This window comes from Chelonia mydas, chromosome 2 (assembly GCF_015237465.2).
Source record: "Chelonia mydas isolate rCheMyd1 chromosome 2, rCheMyd1.pri.v2, whole genome shotgun sequence".
Taxonomy (NCBI): Eukaryota; Metazoa; Chordata; order Testudines; family Cheloniidae; genus Chelonia; species Chelonia mydas.
Window position 1 is genome coordinate 31,550,186 of NC_057850.1, and position 22,027 is coordinate 31,572,212.

The window sequence follows — 22,027 nt, forward strand, 5'->3', positions numbered from 1 at the left end:
TGAAAGCCCTGCTATTTATAGTTTACCTACAAATTATTTCAAATTTCATAAATAGATTTAATAAACATATTTGCATGAATGAAACCTACTTTCTGTGTTTTCCTTATAGTTGGCGTCATGTCCTTAAAATAATCAGGCTCCAGTTGTTCTGAAGCATTCTGTTGTGTGGCCACATTCCCGTTACCTCCTTCAATCTTCACACTGGTTGGTGCTTCTTCATCCCATGAAGTCCAATCTTCTACTTCAGACTGAATACAATTGAACAACATCACTTTAGCATTTGACTTGTAAATGCAAGATTATAACACATTTCACTGGTTCAACAAGGTTAGTAGAATTGCTGTTTTACTCCACATCACCCAGCCCTTTAGAGACATTACCTGTTTAGGAACAGATGAATAATCCACTGTAGTTGGCAAAGTTATTTGGTCTCCACTTAACTTTCGTCCTCTTCCAGACCTGAAAGAGAAATGTAGGATTCCTCCAAGGTCTGAGAACATGAGCACTACATTAAAAAGAAAAGAGCTGCTGAAGGCTAAATGAGCTAGTGGAAGAAAGGAACTTGATGAAAATCATGGCTAAATCAATAACTAACAGAAATAACCCAAGAAGCGGTTCTAATACAATGTTGATAATAGGATTAAAAAGGGACTCACTAAATAAAGTTAATATGGAAAACAATTTTTTTTCAGTTTAATAATTTTAAAAGGTGATGTTACTAAGAAAGTAAAAAGTTCAGTTTACTTTCCACTATTTATGTACTTGCTTTACACACTTTGCATTTCTCTCAGCTTGGACAATGGAATTTATAATCAATTTCACTTTCAAATTCTCAGTGCTTCAGTGTTTGGGTTGTGACCACTGCAGGCTATGTTAGTTCAAAGACAACTTTTCCCTTAGAATTTTTTTTTAAATTCCTTGGAAACACTTTTGTAGCTTTTAGGTTTTATAAAAAGGTTTGAATTTTACAAATTTATATTTTGAGCTAACAGTTTCCCTGTAATGTGATAACTTAATAAAACAGAGAATACTACTAGATTTCTAATGTGAGGGACAGGTAGGACAGGATTATATAAGATTCACAGCTGCTATTCAACATGTAGGACCATTTTGAGTGTTGCAGTTTTATCCATCATGCCAGGAAATTTCCTTAGAAGACAGAATGAAAAACTGTGACCATTTATGGTTCACACCAAACCATTGAGAGGTTGTGTCAGCACCTGCCCTGTAACCCTGGATGCCTTATGTGCTCTGTTGCTGTGGCTCACTGCCCGGATACCAACAGCTAGCAGACAAGCATGCAGTTCCTTGAGGTCTGTGTGTTGTGCAGTCCTAGATCAGCAAACTGCCCCCAGCAGCCCACCTATAACACAAGAGCCCTACCATGGTCTGCATCAGCCTGGGTTACTACTTGCAGGATGACCCCAACGCGCCCCCAGTCCTGATTTTCCCCAAAACCATCAGCCCTGAAGTGTCCAGTCCTCTCCTGGAACACACAGAAGTAAAAAAGGTTTGTTTTCCCTTTATGGAGACAAAGCGCAGCTTATTTTAACTGGCATTAACAATCACAGCACTGGAATGGTTTAGATTAAAAGTAGAAAAAGTTTATTTACACAAAAGTTATATTATGTGAGTTCAAGTACAAGTAAATAGAAGTAAAACACACTTTCTAGTGGCTAAGATCTAACTCAACAAGCTACAGCCTTTGTTCAAGGTAGATTTCTTACCAATGTTTCCTCCTTCCAGCCAGGGCTCTCTCTTAGTCAGGAACTTCCACAAAAGTACAAGGTGCTGGTTTCCCTGGTCTTCCTAGGTGAAAGATGCCAAAACGGCTTTCTGTCTCTGCTTATCTCTCTCAAAATTCATTGACCCTGTTCCACGAAGCATGAAGATCTCATCCTGTTCTTCCCATCCCCCTGCTGATTTCTATTTAAATGGTGTGTCCATTGTTTTCATTCCACCCTTCTTAATTTACATAGAAGACAGATAGCTGCCTTCTCTCCCATCTGGGGAAAACCAGTTTCTCTCCCTTTGTTTGGTCAGACTTTAAAGCATAATATTAGTGAGTATCCATAATTCCTCATACAGTGTTCACAATGATCTTTGTCACCAGTTCACATATGATACTTTACATGACCCATTTTAGATACAGATTATAACAGTGAGTTGGGGTACACTGGGCTGGTCAAGTCAGCTGAAACTCACTGCTGCATACCAGGAAATCCCTTGCCATCTGGATCTGAGGTTCTCATAGGGTCACACCTCCCCCCTTACAAAACTGCAGGAGGGTTAGCCACAGGCTGACCCATAGGAAGCAGGTCAGAACCCTCTTTCCTGGGCAGGGCATCTGCCACATTTTCTCTCCCGATCCCATATAGAAAAAACCTATTTTGTCTCCTTTGTCTGTTCACAGTCTCCAGGATGTAATATCAGAGAGTATCCATAATTTCACTTATAGTGCTGTTACAAACATTTCACAGTGATATTAATGACCAGTGTGTTATTAGATTTCAAATGACATATTACATGTCACCTTAAATAAATATCACAACACCAAGTGTGAGACATAGTGAGTACGTCAGGTCTGAACAGAGTTGCTGACACAGAGTAGTGAACCACCAATGGGCCTCTATTTCACAGGAACTAGGGCCGTACAAGAACCAAGCAGGAAACTAACATTCCAAATGCATGCCTTGCGTAACTCTCTCTTTAAGAACGCCAATAAATCTAGTTAGAACAAATATATTGTGGCTGATACAATATTATTGGGAGGGTTTGTTGGTTTTGGGTTTTTTGTTTTTTTTTTTAAATAAAATGACTGAACTTGTCAGACGTGTATGAACCTCATATCTTCCAACAGCACAATCCTTCACAGTATAATCTAACGATAGGTCTTGCCTACACTAGGATATTACCACAGCTGTAGTTTCACCAGTGGAAGTTACAGTTTAGACAGAGTTCTAGTTTTTTCAACAGTGTCATCTAACTCTGCTTAGATTGTCTATATGGCGATTTAGCACACAGCCAACTGGGATGTAAATCTACAGCACAGCAGCTGATGTGCACTAACTGGCCAGGTGGACTCTGCTGCCACACACTAGAAGTTCCATAGTGTGCTCTGATCTACTGCTGTTTGAAACTTCTAATGCAGTGGCTCTCAACCTTTCCAGACTACTTCACCCCTTTCAAGAATCTGATTTGTCTTGTGTGCCCCCAAGTTTCACCTCACTTAAATACTTACAAAATCAGACATAAAAATACAAAAAAGTGTCACAGCACACTGTTGCTGAAAAACTTCTTACTGTCTCATTTTACCATAATTATAAAATAAATCAATTGGAATATAAATATTGTACTTACAGTGTACAGTATACAGAGCAATATAAACAAATAATTGTCTATGAAATTTTAGTTTGTACTGACTTTGTTAGCGCTTTTTATGTAGCCTGTTGTAGAACTAGGCAAATATCTAGATGAGTTGATGTACCCCTTGGAAGACCTCTGAGTACCCCCAGGGGTACACAGACCCCTGGTTGAGAACCACTGTTCTAGTGCATGGCAGGAGCATCCAGATGGTCCCTTAGTGTGAAGCAGATTGGCATGCGGTAGATTCGCATCCCAACTTATCATGCACTACACTGAAATACAAACAAGCCCTCAGATTTGCACACCAGTGAAGAATTATAGGTCTGAATTTTCCTTACATTGACAGTACAACATGGGATGGCATGGAGAATATCTTTGAGCTATACAGTCTTTTCTTCCCTTTTCTGGTTGAGAGATCAGTTTCTGAAGTCAGCCATATAGAGCCTGAGCGCTTCAGGCCATTGCTCCTTTAGAAATTCTTTTCTAGTGCCGGATGGATAAATAGTTGGGGAAAGAGACCAAAGGACTAAATGAGCATTGCTCAGTGAATCCACATATCAGTTTAAGACCCTCATTAGAATACATGACAGGCGAACTGGACACAGACTGAGAATCCAATGTTTGTAGCAATGACCATAAACTGATTAAATTTAGCATTCTGCAGCCAATACAGAGGACATATTAGCGAACAGTAAGACAACTAAAAGGCTTACAGCCAAGGAAACTATTTGTTGCTAGATTGAGTGCTACACGCTCAAAGTTTCTGTTTCTATCCTTTATATGCAGAGAGTACACAGGCAAAATTTCAGAAGAAATGTGTGCTGTCAGTTCCCATTGTAGTGCATTAAAATGGGACACCACCAGCTTGAAAAGTTACATTTCAATACAAAAACATTGTGTCTATTATTGGTACACATCCTCCTGAAATTACTATAATAGGAAGACTACAAAATATATTTCTCTATTTTTCTGCAATGTGTTTACTTTATGAATGTGACAGCATTATGATTGTAATCAGTTCCACTATTTTGTTGATAGTCATTTGCATTACTGATGTCCTGATCTGAAGAGTTCACATGTGTACCTTTTTCTAGGCTCTGCAGGAGAGTATTTACTAATAACAGGAGCAGGCTTGAAACTGAAGAGACAGCATCTGATGTACGAACAGCGAGAAGAGAAAAGGGTGTCAGGGTGGGCCCAAATATGGTTAATACTGTTGTTCTTCGGTCTGCCCAAAAGACCGTTGTGGACACAGCAAGAAAGCAGAAAGATCCCTTATAATTTCCTCTTAAGCACTCTACTTGAAAAACCCTCTATGAGAAAAGTGAATTTGTTTAAGTTAGTCCAGTTCAAAAAAAAAAAAAATTCAAGTTGGTAGTACCCTTTTAAATATAAGTATTAACACAGCATTGGAAGAAGTTTTGAGCTCTCAGACTTTACAGTTAAGGTCAAAGAGCAACTCCATGAGACATACAAGCTCCCACATATTTGCAAAAGATCAATTTTTTTCTCCAGTTCCACAAGCTTTTTATTTTCGGGGAATAAGTCTGCATTTGAAAGAAAAATCTGAAGTCTTGCCTGGAGCTTCCCTGTTTAGTAGGCACCAAACATCACTACAATCTAATTTAAAAGCCCTTCTAGACATACTTGTAAGTGATGGAAGTGCATCCCCATTTTCCTGCTTGTGTGCATTGAATTTCCACAAGGCCCGCAGGCTCAGCACAAATCCTGAGGGTTTTTCCGATTGAAATGTCACTCTTGGATTACAACACTCACTCCTGCTGAGAAAATAGGATGCAGCGAAGGAAGAGAACATTTAAAACGTGCTTCCACCTACACCTAATCTCAAGTAGCAACACAGTACTAAAGGGACTGACAAAAACCAGAGCACTGGACTCTTGACTTATCAGTATTACCAGTCCATCCTTAATTGTGTCAGTAGCTCTTCAACCATTCAAACTTTAAAGAAGCGGAGAGTTTCTTTAAATGCTTTGGCCCTCTCTATGATCATCAGTGTATGGAATAATAGTTTGGATGAATGGTGAGTGGTGAATCTAGCACTGTATATCAGGGGTAGTCAACAGGCAGACCAAATCTTTTATTTACCTTATTATCATCATCATCATTTTTGTATTATTTTCTCTGGAGTCTGGACCTTGACAAAAATAATTGACTTCTCCTGATGTATATAATTAAGCTTGGCTTATGGAACACAAACAAAAATCCCACAAAATACACTGATTCTCAGTAAAACTAACTATGTTAGGCCTCAATACTGCAAAGACAACTGAATGGGATGGACTCCTGTCCCCATGCAGAGCCCCACCAACTTCAAAGGGACTCTGCATAGATGCAGGGGTCCACACACATGTTTCTCTTTGCAGAATCAAGGCCTTAGCATTTAAAATGTGTTTACTAGAACTTGTACATGTAGTTGCTCCCTACCATTCACAGCAGTTGGGTGTCTATGATCTGCGAAAACCCAGATTTATGGCTGTGGTAGCTTTCACAGTCTATTGGAAAAAATAATCCAACCCAATGGTGAAGATCAATGCACAGGAACTGATGAAGAAAGCAACAGGGGTTTCACCCACAATAATGATTAACAAACAAAAACAAAACAAAACCCCAACAACCCAATAGAGATAAGATTGTGAATAGATATTGATCAATTTCAATGTCACAGTTACAAACAATTTTTTTTTTTTTTAAATCAAGCTTTTGAAAGTCAGGAAACTAGAATAAAGGCTGGAACTTGACTGAGCACTTCCAGACTTTCTGATATTTAGGTGTTTTTATTTAAAGAGTATCATCAGGCAGTGTTCCAACTCAATTTAAAAAAAAACCACAAAAAAACTAATGCACATTATACTGTTTTAAAATAACTACATGTATATTTACACCCTTAAATATCTTAAAAGGACACTGTCAATTTAGGCCTCAATCCTACAAACAAACAAACAAACGCTTAACTTTAAACATATGAGTAGTCCAATCAATTTCACTACAATATGAATGAAGTTAAGCATATGTTTTCAGGATCAGGGCCTTGAAAAATCAAACTCCTCTCTGAAAGTATTGCACCTACTATTGCTACAGGTAGCTCCTAATCTTACTATAAATAAAGAAATTAAAAGATGTTTTTCTCTATTTTTTCCTCTATGCTGACACGTGCACGTGAAAGCATTTTTGTCTAGTTAATTTCCCTTTTTATGTGACTCACACAGCAAAAGGAGTGAGAAAAATACTTAACATTAAACAAGCTCTTTTTTAAACTGACTAGATTTTGAGTTGAGGATTTCCCAAAAAGCTTTGGCCTGGACATTTTCGTACTAGAACTTGTATACAGTTATTTGTTTTGTTTTAGGATTTTTTTCCCCCCCAAACACCATTTTAAATTGACCTTGTACTGATTTTTTTTTAAAATCATATATATCATATCTTCACATACAAATTAAGGAATATATATATCAGCCTCCTAATCTGGGTTAAATAATGTTTATTCCCCCCTGCCCCCCCACTGTTCCTCAGATGTTCTTGTCAACTGCTGGAAATGGTCCACCTTGATTATCACTACAAAAGGTGTCCCGTCTCCACCCCCGCCCCCATTCTCCTGCTGGTAATAGCTCACCTTACCTGATCACTCTCCTTACAGTGTGTACGGTAACACCCATTGTTTCATGTTCTCTATGTATATAAATCTCCCCACTGCATTTTCCACTGAATGCATCCAATGAAGTGAGCTGTAGCTCATGAAAGCTTATGCTCAAATAAATTCGTTAGTCTCCAAGGTGCCACAAGTACTCCTTTTCTTTTTGCGGATACTAACACGGCTGCTACTCTGAAACCTATGTATAGAGGAGTAAGCTTACATGAATTCATGCATAGCAGAAGCGAGCGGAGGGATTACAGAAGTCTTTCCCCAGAAGGTAACCACTTCGATCACGGAGAAAATGGAAATTTCATCAGAAGCTCTATTCCTGCAGAATCCACAAAACACTTCTAGGCAAGTATTTAGCCATTTCAGGAGTTTTATAAACTTTGCAGGAACCCCAATCCTAGTGGCTCTCTGGTTTTGCTATAAACCCAGCATGTTGAGAGAAAGACACCAGAGATTATAAACTATAGAACCAGAGACTTTTGGCTTCATTGCCTCACTCTGCTCCTGCACAGCTAAAGGTCTGCATGAAACCTAGCCAGGAACCCTATGAGGTTTGTGAACATAGCGTGCTTGTAAAACATCATAAGTTTATTTCTTTAAAAAAAAAAAAAAAAAAAGACTGATTTCTTTACTTTCCTTGAAGTTTAAATTTGCAAACTGCTCTAAACCTTTTCCAAACTCTAAAAGGCCCTGCTCCAAAAGATATAGGAAAATAATCATTGCTCTAGCTGGACTACTATCCTGTCTCCAACAGTGACAAGCATCACCTATTTCAGAAATAGGTGCAAGAAACCCTTAGACAATGCTCAGAGACAGTTTCTTCCTTACCCTGTTGTCAGATGTTGGCTCATGCCTTGAAGCATGAGGGTTTCTCGCTTTTCTCCTGGTTTTCTTTATTTTTTATTTCCTTCCCAAAATAACTCTGGATGTTCTCATTAGTCATACACATGTCCAATCCTTTTTTGAACCCTGCTTAACCGTTGGTCTCAATGAAGTAGGGTAGGAATGAGTTCCAAAGGCTAATTTTGTGTGGTGTGAAAAAGTGTTTCCTTTTATCAATTTTAAATTTGATCTCTATCAATTCAACTGAATGACTCTCATTCTTGTATTAGGAGAAAAGGTAAAAAGAAATGTCTGATCTACCTTCTCTATACCATTTGTTCTTTTGTATATGTTTATCCTGTCCCCCCTTATTTACTTCCTCTCTAAAGCACAGCCCCTGTCTTTTCAATCTCTTTTATATTAAAAATTTTTTCCATACTTTGTCATTTTTGTCATCAATCTTTGATACCCCGCCCCACACACTTTTCACTATATTTCTTTTTAGCTGCAGTGACCAGATATGAAAACTATTCCAAGAAGGGACATACCTAGTGTCTTTAGAAAAGAGTAAGGGGGATTTGATAGCAGCCTTCAACTACCTAAAGGGGCATTCCAAAGAGGATGGAGCTCAGCTGTTCTCAGTGGTGGCAGATGACAGAACAAGGAGCAATGGTCTCAAGTTGCAGTGGGGGAGGTCTAGGTTAGATATTAGGAAACACTATTTCACTAGGAGGGTGGTGAAGCACTGGACTGGGTTACCTAGGGAGGCGGTGGAATCTCCATCCTTTGAGGTTTTTAAGGTCAGGCTTGACAAAGCCCTGGCTGGGATGATTTAGTTGGGGTTGGTCCTGCTTTGAGCAGGGGGTTGGACGAGATGACCTCCTGAGGTCTCTATCAACCCTAATATTCTATGATTCTACTGAGTTTTTCTCCCCCATGCTTTCCATCCCAGTGCTGAGGCATCCTAACGTTTTCTTTACTTTCTTGACTGCAAATTCATATTAAGCAGAGGTTTTCCCTGAACTGTTAACAATGAGACAGCCAGAAAACCTACGTGTCATGAGGACACTAGAAGCCAAATTTTAAGTATCTAAACCAGTACTTTTTCAGATACGACATTTCACAAAGAAACAACATTTTACAATTTTCTTCAACTAAATTCTAACTGGTTTTTAGTCTCATCTCTTACAGACCTGTACAGTTTACTCCCAAGTTTTAAAAAAGCCCTAAATGGGCAGAAGGCCATTTGAGGAGCTTCAGATAGACTGGTTTGGTTTTGGCAAACAAAAGTGGAAGGGTCACAATTGAGTCTATAATGGAAAGCTAGTGACAAACAATTGTGGACTTGATATTGCAATTGTAAAAAACCCTGAGAGCTGGTAAGTGTATGCTTTGCTCTAAGGAGGTTTTCAGCTAAAAAAAAGTGGGGTTTTTCTTCCAGAAATTCAGAGAACAGATTTTTCAGATATGTTTTTAGGAAGCAACTTTCAAAACATGCTTTAAAAAAAAAAGTTAAAAATAGGCATAAGACATAGCCGTATTGTTGTTTTATAAACCATACGGTATACACACAGCTGTAGAACTTAGTCCAATTACTCACATTACAGCACTACATAATTTTGAATGTCAAATGAACACCAAGATGAACGGTTTGAGTACAGTTTAACTATCATTCAACTAGGCTTTGTTCTGCAGTTAAGAACTATGCAAATGAGTAAAGCGAGGAGGAAAGATTAGGAACAACTTGTAATTTAAACAAAAGAAGACTAGGCAGTTTAATACATGAAACCATGTTATTTACCTGCATATTAGCCTCTTAATGAAGGACAACACTGCTGCCAGGCAAGTACAAATTTTAAAAAGCCGGAACTGTGTGATGGCCATGGCGAGAAACTTTGCCTGTAAAATAAATAAATTAAAATAAACATTAAAATAAAAATACCCCAAATGCATAATATCTTTACATAGCTTTTAGGCCTGATTAGCTTCTCAGTTACCCATGAGTAAATCAAGAGTAACTCCACTGAAGTGAACGGAGTTACACCAGTGAGGAGAGAGTCAAGGCACAATACACATTATGTATGTACTATTTGTCATCCACTATGACATTTTATTGACATTGTAGTAGTCATATAACAAGTTCTTCAAATATATTATCGGGGGAAAAAGGTGGGGTCCGGGGTACTCAAGCAAACAAAAAAAATGTAAGAATACCATCACATAAGTATGAGAGAACGTATCTGTCAGTTTCCTATCAGTATAAAAATAACTGTAATACAATTCTATATAACCAGTCTATTTTAGATATGATTATTATTCAAACAGGTAGCTGCAGCCAAAACATGTAATTGGTTGCTCACACAGTTCCTGTGAACTTCAATAAGAACCCTAATCACAGAAGTTGGCCCTTGGGGAGCATAATGCCACTTGGAGCAATTGACTCTACCATCATAAGAAAGAACAATCCTAACAGACCACCTATTTACACTACAGACATGGATGTCCCTCTGGTAATTACACTGTCAAAATATGTATTGTGGACAGGATTGTGCTGTAACCAAGTCACTTAACTGGGCTAGAACCCTGGCATTGGCTAAAACAGTTTAAAACATCTCCAAAACCATCACATCTCAGAGAGGTGGATGAGGCTTTTTTTAAAATAACTAAATCATCAAAAGCACAGGACTTGGTAGTGATGGGGGACTTCAACTACCCAGACATCTGCTGAGAAAATAACACAGTAGGGCACAGATTATCCAAAAAGTACTTGGAATGTATTGGAGACAATTTTTTTATTTCAGAAGGTGGAGAAAGCTACTGGGGGCGGGGGGAAGGCTGTCTAGATTTGATTTTAACAAATACGGAAGAACTGGTTGAGAATTTTAAAGTGGAAGGCAACTTGGGTGAAAGTGATCATGAAATGGTAGAGTTCATGATCCTAAGGAATGGTAGGAGGGAGAACAGCACAATAAAGATAACGGATTTCAAGAAGGCAGACTTTAGCCAACTCAGGGAATTGGCAGGTAAAATCCCATGGGAAGCAAATCTAAGGGTAAAAACAATTGAAGACAGTTGGCAGTTTTTCAAAGAGACATTATTAAGGGCACAAGAACAAACCATCCCACCGCGTAGGAAAGACAGGAAGTATGGCAAGAGACCACCCTGGCTTAAAACAGGACATCTTCAATGATCCAAAACTCAAAAAAAGAGTCCTACAAAAAAGTGGAAACTCGGTCAAATTACAAAGGATGAACAACAAAAATATGTAGACACAAAATTAGAAAAGCCAAGGTACAAAATGAGATCAAACTAGCTAGGGACATAAAAGGAAACAAGAAAACATTCTACAAATACATTAGAAGCAAGAAGAGGAAGACCAAGGACAGAGTAGGCCCGTTACTCAATGAGGTGGGAAACTCAGTAACAGAAAATGTGGAAATGGCAGAGGTGCTTAATGACGACTTTATTTCGGTTTTCACTAAGAAGGTTCGTGGCGATTGGACATCTAACATAGTGAATACCAGTGAAAATGAGATAGGATCAGAGTCTAAAATAGGGAAAGAACAAGTCAAAAATTACTTAGACAAGTTAGATGTCTTCAAATCACCAGGGCTTGATGAAATGCATCCTAGAATACTCAAGGAGCTGAATGAGATATCTGAGCCGTTAGCAATTATCTTTGAAAAGTCATGGAAGATGGGAGACATTCCAGAAGACTGGAAAAAGGAAAATATAGTGCCCATCTATAAAAAGGGAAATAAGGACAACCCAGAGAATTACAGACCAGTCAGCTTAACTTCTGTACCCAGAAAGATAATGGAGCAAATAATTAAACAATCAATTTGCAAACACCTAGAAGATAATAAGGTGATAAATAACACTCAGCATGGATTTGTCAAGAACAAATCCTGACAAACCAACCTGATAGCTTTCTTTGACAGGATAACGAGCCTTGTGGATGGGGGGGGAAGCAGTAGATGTGATGTCTCTTGACTTTAGTAAGGCTTTTGATACTGTCTCACATGACCTTCTCATAAACAAACTAGCGAAATACAACCCAGATGGAGCTACTATAAGGTGGATGCATAACTGGTTGGAAAATCGTTCCCAAAGAGTAGTTATCAGTGGTTCACAGTCATGCTAGAAGGGCATAACGAGTGGGGTCCCGCAGGGATCGGTTCTGGGTCCGGTTCTGTTCAATATCTTCATCAATGATTTAGATAATGGCATAGAGAGTACACTTACAAAGTTTGCAGACTATACCAAGCTGGGAGGGGTTGCAAGTGCTTGGGGGGATAGGATTAAAATTCAAAATGATCTGGACAAAACAGGAGACATGGTCTGAAGTAAATAGGATGAAATTCAATAAGGACAATAAGGACTCCACTTAGGAAGGAACAATCAGTTGCACGCATTAAAAATGGGAAATGACTGCCTAGGAAGGAGTACTGCAGAAAGGGATCTGGGAGTCATAGTAGATCATAAACTAAATATGAGTCAATAGTGTAACGCTGTTGCCAAAAAAGCAAATATCATTCTGGGATGTATTAGCAGGACTACTGTAAGCAAGACACGGGAAGTAATTATTCCGCTCTACTCCATGCTGATTAGGCCTCAACTGGAGTAGTGAGTCCAGTTCTGGATGCCACATTTCAGGAAAAATGTGGACAAACTGGAGAAAGTCCAGAGAAGAGCAACAAAAAATGATTAAAGGTCTAGAAACCATGACCTAGGAGGGAAGACTGAAAAAACTGGGTTTGTTTAGTCTGGAGAAAAGAAGACTGAGAGGGGATATGATAACAGTTTTCAAGTACATAAAAGGTTGTTACAGGGCGGAGGGAGAAAAAATGTTCTTCTTAACCTGTGAGGACAGGACAAAAAACAATGGGCTTAAATTGAAGTAACGACGGTTTAGGTTGCATATTAGGAAAACTTCCTAACTGTCAGAGTGGTTAAGCATTGGAATAAATTGCCTAGGTAGGTGGTGGAATCTCCATTATTGGGAATTTTTAAGAGCAGGTTGGACAAACACCTGTCAGGAATGGTCTAGATAATACTTAGTCCTGCCTTAAGTGCAGGGGATTGGACTAGAAGACCTCTCGAAGTCCCTTCCAGTTTTATGATTCTATGATAGTACTAATGTAAGTCTCTCCAAAACCTCTAGACGGAGTACACCAAATTGATCCTGACAAATCTCTTTTCATGAGTTGCAGAATTTGGATTGGAAGGAGCCACTACAACCCTGGGTATATGAGTATTCCCTTCGATCCCCCAAAAATATATTTTTCTGAAGAAAAAGAAACAACTCAGACCACATTGAAAAATGCCATAAAGATCTTGTGAAATAAAGCACAAACACATACGATATCATTTGCTTTGGAAGCATAATAACTCCTCAAAACAGAAAACAGTACACACATGGTCCACAATTAAAAGCTTGCAATTCGTCTACTAACTAGTTATGTCCACCATTCTACTGTATTTGCCCTACTTACCAATACACCATTATAGAAGAACGGCCATACTGGGTAAGACCAAGGGTCCACCCAGCCAAGTATCCCGTCTTCCGACGGTGGCCAATGCCAGGTGCTTCAGAGAGAATGAAGAGAACAGGTAATCATCCCCTGTCGCCCATTACCAGCTTCCGGCAAATGGAGCTTTCTTAGCATACAGCCTATTACGATTTTCTGGCCTACCCACTCCAATGCGTGTTAAAAACCACACGACTGAAGGTGAGCTGGGTGGGCAGATCTTTTAAAAATTAACACCACCCTCAATGCAAGTGTCCTGTCTTTTGTGATTTTCCTGAAACAATTTTCCATTTTTTTATGCAATCAACTGTGATCTCTTCCAAACACACACATTTGGGGTTGAAATTTAGATCTTCAACTGTAATAGCTAGTAAACAAGGAAGAAAAACTCAGGATTATAGTTCAGTTTCTTCTTCTGTTTAAGTTTCACTTTAATGGGCCTTTTACAATTAGGATCAGTCAACTTGCAGGTACTAAACATGGAAGAACCCTCAACAGAAGGAAAATGGCACATCATCTTCCTCTGCCTGTACAGGTGAGGGCCTGCCAGACAGAGGTATCCTGACTCAGGAAGCTTCTATCCAGGCCCTGGTCCTGACTTGCTGGGAAAGTCGCCTGCATGTCCCTGCCAAAGAAAGCCAGGTCGGGGAACAACTTGGCATAAGAGGTGTCCATTTGTGGATTTCCTCTTAATAAGCATATAAGAGATGGCTTGTCTGCATAGGTTAAAGGAGCATGAGGACTTCACTGGCAGGATGCACATGGAGATGTCTGGGATGGAGGATGCTAGCCAACTACATGTGAATACAGCAGAGCCAGAGGAGGAGAAACCCTGCTCTGTGGGGAGGAGACTGTCTGCTTGCCACCTTGGGTCCCCTGTCCATCGAGATCAAGAACCAGTATGCTATACTGGTAACAGGAATTGAGGAGCAGACCCCAATGGTTGAAGAAGAAGAACCACCTGCCCCCCAAGGCAGGATGACTCATGAACAGTAGACATAGGTGGTGGTGGTTGAGGAAAAGTTATGATTGAGAAAGAATAAGAGGCAAAGTAACAGGGATGACAGAAATAGCTTTATTGAATGAGGTAAGGCAGAAAATAGAATATAGCGATAAACTTCATAATAAATCAGTGTTGAAAAAAACTGTAAAATGTAAGAAGTTGTTAGTTTCATGACAGAATTAGAAACCACCCTCTACCTGAAATCCCAACAGTGAAAAACTATTGCCCACTAATGCCCAAACAGAGATACTTTGTCTTCCATCTTACTGACAGGCTCCAACTGACATTTACCGTCTATTGGCCAGTTGATAGGAAGTACTCAGCATCAGAAACATACTGAAGCAGCTCTGGTGGTCCAGCCTCCCCAAATTGTCATAACAGAGAATTTCAGGTATTTCCACCAATCCTTAGGACACATGATGCAGAAAGCAGAACCACTGGGTGCAGCCATTGCTTAAAAGGCTTAGCTTTAGTTAATGTCATTGGATTTTTATTACTAAAAATCAGATATTTCTGCAGATTAGAATTTTTTTTTGCTTTTAACTCCTCCTCAATATTACCACCATGTGTGGAGGGTAGAATTGGCATGCACATACAACACCGCACCACCACCTTACATTATAGTGCTCTAAGGTACATTATAGTGCTCTATTTAGGTCCCCTCCAGCCTCCAAAAAAAAAAAAAAAAAAATCACAGTTTAGAAGGGATTGGGAAATCTGACTAGTAAAACAACCTCTCTTCTTTTACTGAGCTGTTTTGGAGTCCCAGATTTAATATCTCTGTGCTTTGAGGCCCCTTTAATATCCTTGCTCAATGATAGCCACTCAAAAGGCCACCCTGTGTAGTACATCCTCTAGTCATGTCATTGCCATGTTGAAATACCTCATTATAATTTTAACTGTTTGGAGGACATTACTAGCTATTCTCTCCCTTGACAACCCCCAATTTGTTTGTTCTACTTCCTTCCCCAAAAGTGTAATGTTCACATTCTAAAATTGTAGTGGGGGCTTTTTTGAATACCATACGCAACCTTTACATCACTTCCTGCTTGAAAGGAGAGGCTGAGAGCACTGCCATGACACAAAGACAACAGAACTGACAGAACTTATGTCAGAACTGATCATATTCCAGATGAGCCACTGAAAACAGAAGACCTTAATATTCTTTTGTTTTCCTCTTTTACCCATTCATTCCAATCACCATTCCTAGTTACAATAACCCCCATTCCCTCAGCAGCTGTATGAGCCAAACCAGTTCTCTAGCAACAGAAACTACTGATAGTTAACTATTATTACTGCAGGAAAGTGAGGGCTAACATGATAAGAAACATTAAAATGTTATTTCTGACAGTGACTTTACACTGCCAATTAGATTATTTCAAAAAAGTCCCTCAATATCACCATGGACTGGAACACATTTTTGTATAACAAAGCTGACTCCTGGGTTGTATTTGATTAGTAAGGGCTAGTACTTGAGTCAAGCATACCATTCAGGTACAGTCAGGCTACAGGAGCACATAACAGGGAAATGCTTGCTCACTTGCTCTTCGTGGGGAGGCTACTTGCCAATCAGTTTGTGTAGATGGAAAAACAGCAGGTATTAAAAGCCATGGGTTATTTATAGAATTTTCTTTCAACGACTTGTTTGATGCATTCGCTTGCAGCGTAACAATGGAAATTCTTCCCTTCTGAAACTGTTCTATTGATTCATATGCACAAGCAACATTAACTTCGATAAAAAGAACGAGGAGTACTTGATACAGACTAACGCAGCTACCACTCTGAAACCTATTAACTTTGATTTTTCCTGCCTTGAATGCAAACTTAGTTTTTATATAATATCAGGCATATTAGGGGAGTTAGAAAATGCTCAGTCTCCTTTCCAGCAAGAGGGGGAGAGATTTTGAGTTTATCAGACACCTTCTAGACAGGCATTGGTACAGAAATAGAGCAATATGATGGGACAGCACCATGGTAGGAGGAATCCTCGTATCTTAACATCGCCCAGTAGCAGTTGAAAGAGTGAAGAAAATTGATCTTGTGGTTAGAGCACTGGACTGGGACTCAAAAGGTCTGGGTTTAGTTCCCATATTTGTCAATTTTCTTGTGTAACCTTGGGCAAGCCACTTAATCTCTGTGCCTTGGTTCCTCATCTGTAAAACCGGGATACTATTTCCCCACTCTTTGTCTTGTCTATTTAGATTAGAAATTTTTTGGGAAAGTGACTGGTTTTTTACTATGTGTATGTTCGGCACTTAGCACCTTAAAGCCCCAATTTTAAATGGGGCCTTTAAATATTGTTGTAATACAAATAATAGCTCTCATCTGGACATTGGCTCCCATATATTCTGGACATTTTCACAGTGTGGTCCACATCTCAACAGATTATCTTATATATCACCTTTCTACCTTGATGATCACTAGGGATACCTCTCCACCACTGGTGATCAAATAGCAGAGTGATGTAACTACATCAATTGCTTACATAGCAAAGTAGTATTAGGAAATATTTGATGTATTAGGCTTGTTTTACTGCAAGTTATTAGCTGGAAACAAGAGTCAGCAGTATATGATCAGCCAGCTCTCTATAGACAGACACTTTGGAAGCTGCTGGGCTAGTAGGTTTAGTCCTCTGGATGTTAAGTGGGTGTTTGGGGAGGAGTGTCCCTAGTATTTAAGTCCCCAAAAAGGACTAATATAGTTTTGAATGAATAAGTTGAAGGAAGAATGGAGAACACACCGTAGGTATATTACATAAATATGAGAGCAAAAGGCAAAATTAAAAAAAAAAAAAAAAAAGACAAAGACAGAACAGGAAAAGATACATTCTGATCTGTACAGGAAAGGAGAGAAATGGAGCCAGGAACAGAAAGATGGTATGATAGCAGTGGAAGAGCACATCTAATAAACAACCATTAAGTAGAAAGTTCACTGACAGAAGTAAATACAGTACAAAAATTGGTCAAAACTGTTTCTTTACTTGGCTTGGGAGTCATGACATCGCACTTACTTTTCATCCTGGCTAATAGATTCAAGTAAATTTTCCAAGCCGAATTTCTCTCAGTTTACTATATTTGTCGGCCCTATTGTAGCCACTTAGCTGCTGTAATACATAGCTGGTTAATTAAAGGAAGTCACCTGATCGAACAGGAATGACCACATATTGACTATGTGACTGCCCAAAACAAGCACTTATCACTCAGAGTTCTGTATTAATATGCCTAGTAAGGAATCTATTTGTCAAAAAACTTTTCCTGAATCTTTTTATTGTCTGTATTATTACCGACATACTTTCTGACAGGGTATTTTAAAACAAATGACCAAAAATAATTTAAACTGGTGTGATTATATGTGTTATTTTGACAAATAAAATATGCAGAATTTTAAAACATTGTGCACATAAGTTTTAATTTTTTGGTGCAGAATTCCCCCAGGAATAATTATATGTAGATGTAACTTACTTTGCAATACTCACAGGAAACTCTTTGGGCAGGGGTGGCCAACCTGAGCCTGAGAAGGAGCCAGAATTTACCAATGTACATTGCCAAAGAGCCACAATAATACGTCAGCAGCTCCTCCATCAGCCTCCCTCCTTCCCCTCCCAGTGCTTCCCACCCACCAGCAGCCCCGCCGTTCAGTGCCTCCTGCTCCCTCCCCCTCCTCCCGATCAGCTGTTTTGTGGCGTGCAGGAGACTCGCGTGGGAGGGGGGAGGAGCAAGGGCACTGCAGGCTCAGGGGAGGGGGCAGGGCCTGTGACACAGCCAGGGGTTGAGCAGTGAGCAGCCCCCCGCACATTAGAGAGTTGGCGCCTGTAGCTCCAGCCCTGGAGTTGGGGCCTATACAAGGAGTCGCTTATTAACTTCTGAAGAGCCGCAAGTTAGTCACCCCTGTCTTTGGGCACAGGACTTGGACTCAAGCAGGTATAGTCAATTATTTTTTTGTCAACGTCCAAATTTCTTGGTCAAGGTATAGTCAAGGTCCAGATTCAGACAAATTCAGACAGATTCAGAGAAAATAATTAAAAAAAAAAAAAAAAAGCAAATAAAAAGATTTCAGGATCCGTTCAAAAGCATCTGTTGGCCCAGATTTGGCCCGCAATCCACTTTACTACCCTTGGACTCCACAGACCAAATTCTGTCAGAATCACCTTGGACTACTCACTCAAATTCTCAGTCTCAATTTCCCCATCTGGAAAATAAAGAAAAATACTTCTGCTACCCAGGAAGCCCTTCAATGCCAACTGGCAGAGGGCCCACTTTACCAGAATTCTCATAAGGTCTCACTCTCGTTGCCTCAACTTGCTGTTGCCATAATCTGCATCTAAGGGTATGTCTTCACTACCCGCCGCATCGGCAGGCAGTGATTGATCCAGTGGGGTCGATCTTTCACATCTAGTTAGACACGATAAATCAATCCCTGAGCGTTCTCCCATCAACTCCTGTACTCCAGCGCCGCGAGAGGTGCAGGCAGAGTCGATGGGGGAGCGGCAGCAGTCGACTCATCACAGTGCAGACACCACGGTAAGTCGATCTAAGTACGTTGACTTCCGCTACGTTATTCACGTAACTGAAGTTGCATAATTTAGATTGATTCCCGCCCCCCCAGTGTAACCAGGGCTAAAAGGTGTAGTATTAGGTGTCTTATGCAAACTGGTAACACACTAGTCATTATTACTGTGTGATGTATATACAGGTGGTGTATAAAGAATCACAGATGTGTGCTGGAAATATGTTCCTAAAATGTGTTTGGCAGCCAGTGCCTATGCACAGCCTGTCCTAGACAAAGGAATGTTGTTTCACAGGCCTGACTGTGTCTCCAATGTAAGTTAAGGAAACTGACACCAAAGACAATGAAAAGCATGTTTAAAGGCAACGTAATCAAAACCATCAGGTGAGCAAGGGGGGAAAGATGACCCCTTAAACTCAGACAGGTGATGGAGACTGCACCCACAGGATGCCTTGTGAAACAGGGACAATGTACTTGGGGAGATATAACCCAAGGCAAAAGGCCAATTTGGTATCTACCACTGAGGGGACAGCAAGCACCCTGCAGCCTATGAAAGTTGGGCCCCCTGGTCTGGAGGGCTAAGGATGCTGATAACTTGATGTAAGTAAGGAAACTGCTTAGGCAAAGATCGTAACTTGCTAGAATTAAGTTTTAGTCACTAGAAAAAATGTGGTTTGTTTTATTTGTAACTTTTCCTATCTCACACTCTTACTTGAAATCACTTAAACCAGTGTTTTGTTATTTTTTTATTATTATTATTATTACAAAGCCATCTCACTGTGGTGTATTAAGCTGAAGTGTGGATCTCCAGCCAAACTAAGAGGGTGGCGTATATTCTGTCTCTTTGGAGAATGAACTTGATAACTTCTGTGAGAGTCCAGTGAGAAGGACTGGACACTGTAGGGGAGACTTGGGATTGGAACGGCTGTTGGTTTCACTCGGCAAGGAATAACCAGGCTGATGGAAAGCACGGTGAGCCCATTGTGCTGTGACCATGCTGCTGGTGCTAGGACTTTGAGCTAAAGCTACCCAGGACAGAACCACCCAGGATTACAGAGGAGGTAGTAACACAACCCCCTTCTGATCTGGATGAAAGTGTCTCGAAGTGTCACAACATCACTTCTGCCTGCTATTTTTGATTGTTGAACATTGTAAACACTCTAGGACAGGAACTGCTATCTTGTACATTGCTACTTCTATTGACTATCTAGAAGACAAAAATCTTTTTAAAAATAAGTAAGTGATAAGTCATTGAAACATCTAAAAATAGTAGTAGTTACCTTAGATCAGTGGTCTCCAACCGTTTTATGCCCAAGATAACTTTTTGAATTTAAGGGCAACCCAGGATCTACCCCGCCCCTTCCCCAAAGCCCCACCCACTCCATTCCCCCCCCCCCCCGCTGTCCCCCAACCTCACTCACTTTCACTGGGCTGGGGCAGAGGGTTGGGATTCAGGAGGGGGTGCGGGCTCTGGGAGGAAGTTTGGTGTAGGAGGGGGTTCCGGGCTGGGGCAAAATGTTGGGGTGCAGGAGGGGGTGTGGGCTCTGGAGGGGGCTCTGAGCTGAGACAGGGGATTGGGGTACAGGACGAGGTATGGGGTGCTGGCTCTGGAAGGAGGCTCAGGGCTGGGGTGCGGGCTCCCGCCAGGGGGCACTTACCTCGGCTAGTTCCTGGTCGGTGGCGCAGCGGGGCTCCCCCCCGGCCTGCCACTCAGGCACCTGCTCCCCATCACGAGCTGAGCCGCTCCCCCACCCTGCCAGCCAGTAGTGCAGCACATGGCCATGCTGCTCTCAGAAGGGGCCAACGTGCCCCCGCGGCCCTTGGGGGGGGGGGGGGGGGGCGGGACGGGGACACGTGACTCCACATGCTGTCCCTCTCTGCAGGCACCACCTCCACAGTGCCCATTGGCCTCAGCTCCCTGTTCCTGGCCAATGGAAGCTGCAGGGTGGTGCTTGCAGGTGGGAGCAGCATGTGCAGACCCCGCCCTCCCCTTCTCCCTCCCGTAGGAGCATGCTGGCTGCTTCCAGGAGCAGTGTGGGGCTGGGGCAGGCAGGGAGCCTGCCTCAGTGGCAGGCAGCCCTGCTGCAGCCGGAGATTGCGATCGACTTGGAGAGTCTCCGGGATTGACCAATCAATCGTGATCGATGGTGACTAATACCTTAGATTCTTTTTTTAAGAGTCTGGCAGTATAAATGTATTACTATTTTTAAGCACATGGACATTTTTGGATAGAAAATACCATATAATTTCTAAGTATTATTATTAACAACATATCAGAGCCACATTAAATACCAGTCTACAACTGCAACAGCATCCTATATAGAAGTCTATCATTCTTCAGAACAATGGCACAGCTTCATGATGGGAATATTGATTTAGAGGGGTATAGCTTGTCAGGAAGGACAGACAGGGAAAAAACATGGAGGAGCTGCTGCATTATACATCAATAATCCATTCACTTATTCTGAGGCCCACAAGAAGGTGAAAAGCAGACCAGTCGAAAGTCTCTGGGTGAAGCCAGAAGGGGGAAAACCATCATGGTGGGAGTCCACTATAGAACTCCAAATCAGGAGGAGGAGGTGGATGAGGAATTTCTAAAACAAATATCAGAAATATCCACAACACAAGACCTGGTAGTAATGGGGGACTTTGGCTACCCAGACATCTGTTGGAAAAATAATATGATAAAACAAAATCTTCAATAAATTCTTGGAATAGATTGGGGACAACTTTTTGTTTCAGACGGTGGAGGAAGTAACGAGACGCTATTTTAGACTTAATTCTAACGAGAAGGAATTGATTGAAGATCTGAGGATTGAAGGAAACTTGGGTGAAAGTGATCATGAAATGAAAGACTTCATGATTTTAAGGAAAGGAAGGACTGAGAGCAACAGTGGACTTTAAAAAAAAAATCTAAGTTTAACAACTTGTATGTAAGATCCCATTGGAAAAAGAAGTTCAGGAGAGCTAGCAGTTTCGCAGAGAGACAATATAAAAAGGCACAACAGCGCACTATCCCAATGCAAAGGAAAAATAGAACGAGACTAATATGGCTGCACCGAGGGCTCTTTAATGACCTGAAAATCAAAAAGGAGCCCTACAAAAATTGGAAACATGGACAAATTGCTAGGAGTGACT

General features: G+C 40.7%; 1 protein-coding gene across 14 annotated transcripts in view; it reads right to left on the reverse strand.

Moving 5' to 3' along the window:
• Positions 1–22,027, reverse strand: part of EBAG9 (estrogen receptor binding site associated antigen 9) — a 41,214-nt gene that overhangs the window by 15,314 nt on the left and 3,873 nt on the right. For 3 of the 14 annotated variants that reach the window (XM_043539167.1, XM_043539169.1, XM_037892105.2), the window contains exons 2-5: positions 9,651–9,748; positions 5,014–5,144; positions 381–505; positions 90–248 (exon numbers count right to left, since the gene is read on the reverse strand). In XM_043539167.1, coding sequence (XP_043395102.1) covers positions 90–248; positions 381–505; positions 5,014–5,144; positions 9,651–9,733 — 498 coding nt within the window. In that variant the 5' untranslated portion in view covers positions 9,734–9,748. Of the gene's footprint in view, positions 1–89; positions 249–380; positions 506–1,383; positions 1,487–1,727; positions 1,810–5,013; positions 5,198–5,811; positions 5,830–9,650; positions 9,749–22,027 lie in introns of those variants that run through there. The other 11 variants (XM_043539172.1, XM_037892113.2, XM_043539171.1 and 8 more) reach the window with 9 other exon arrangements.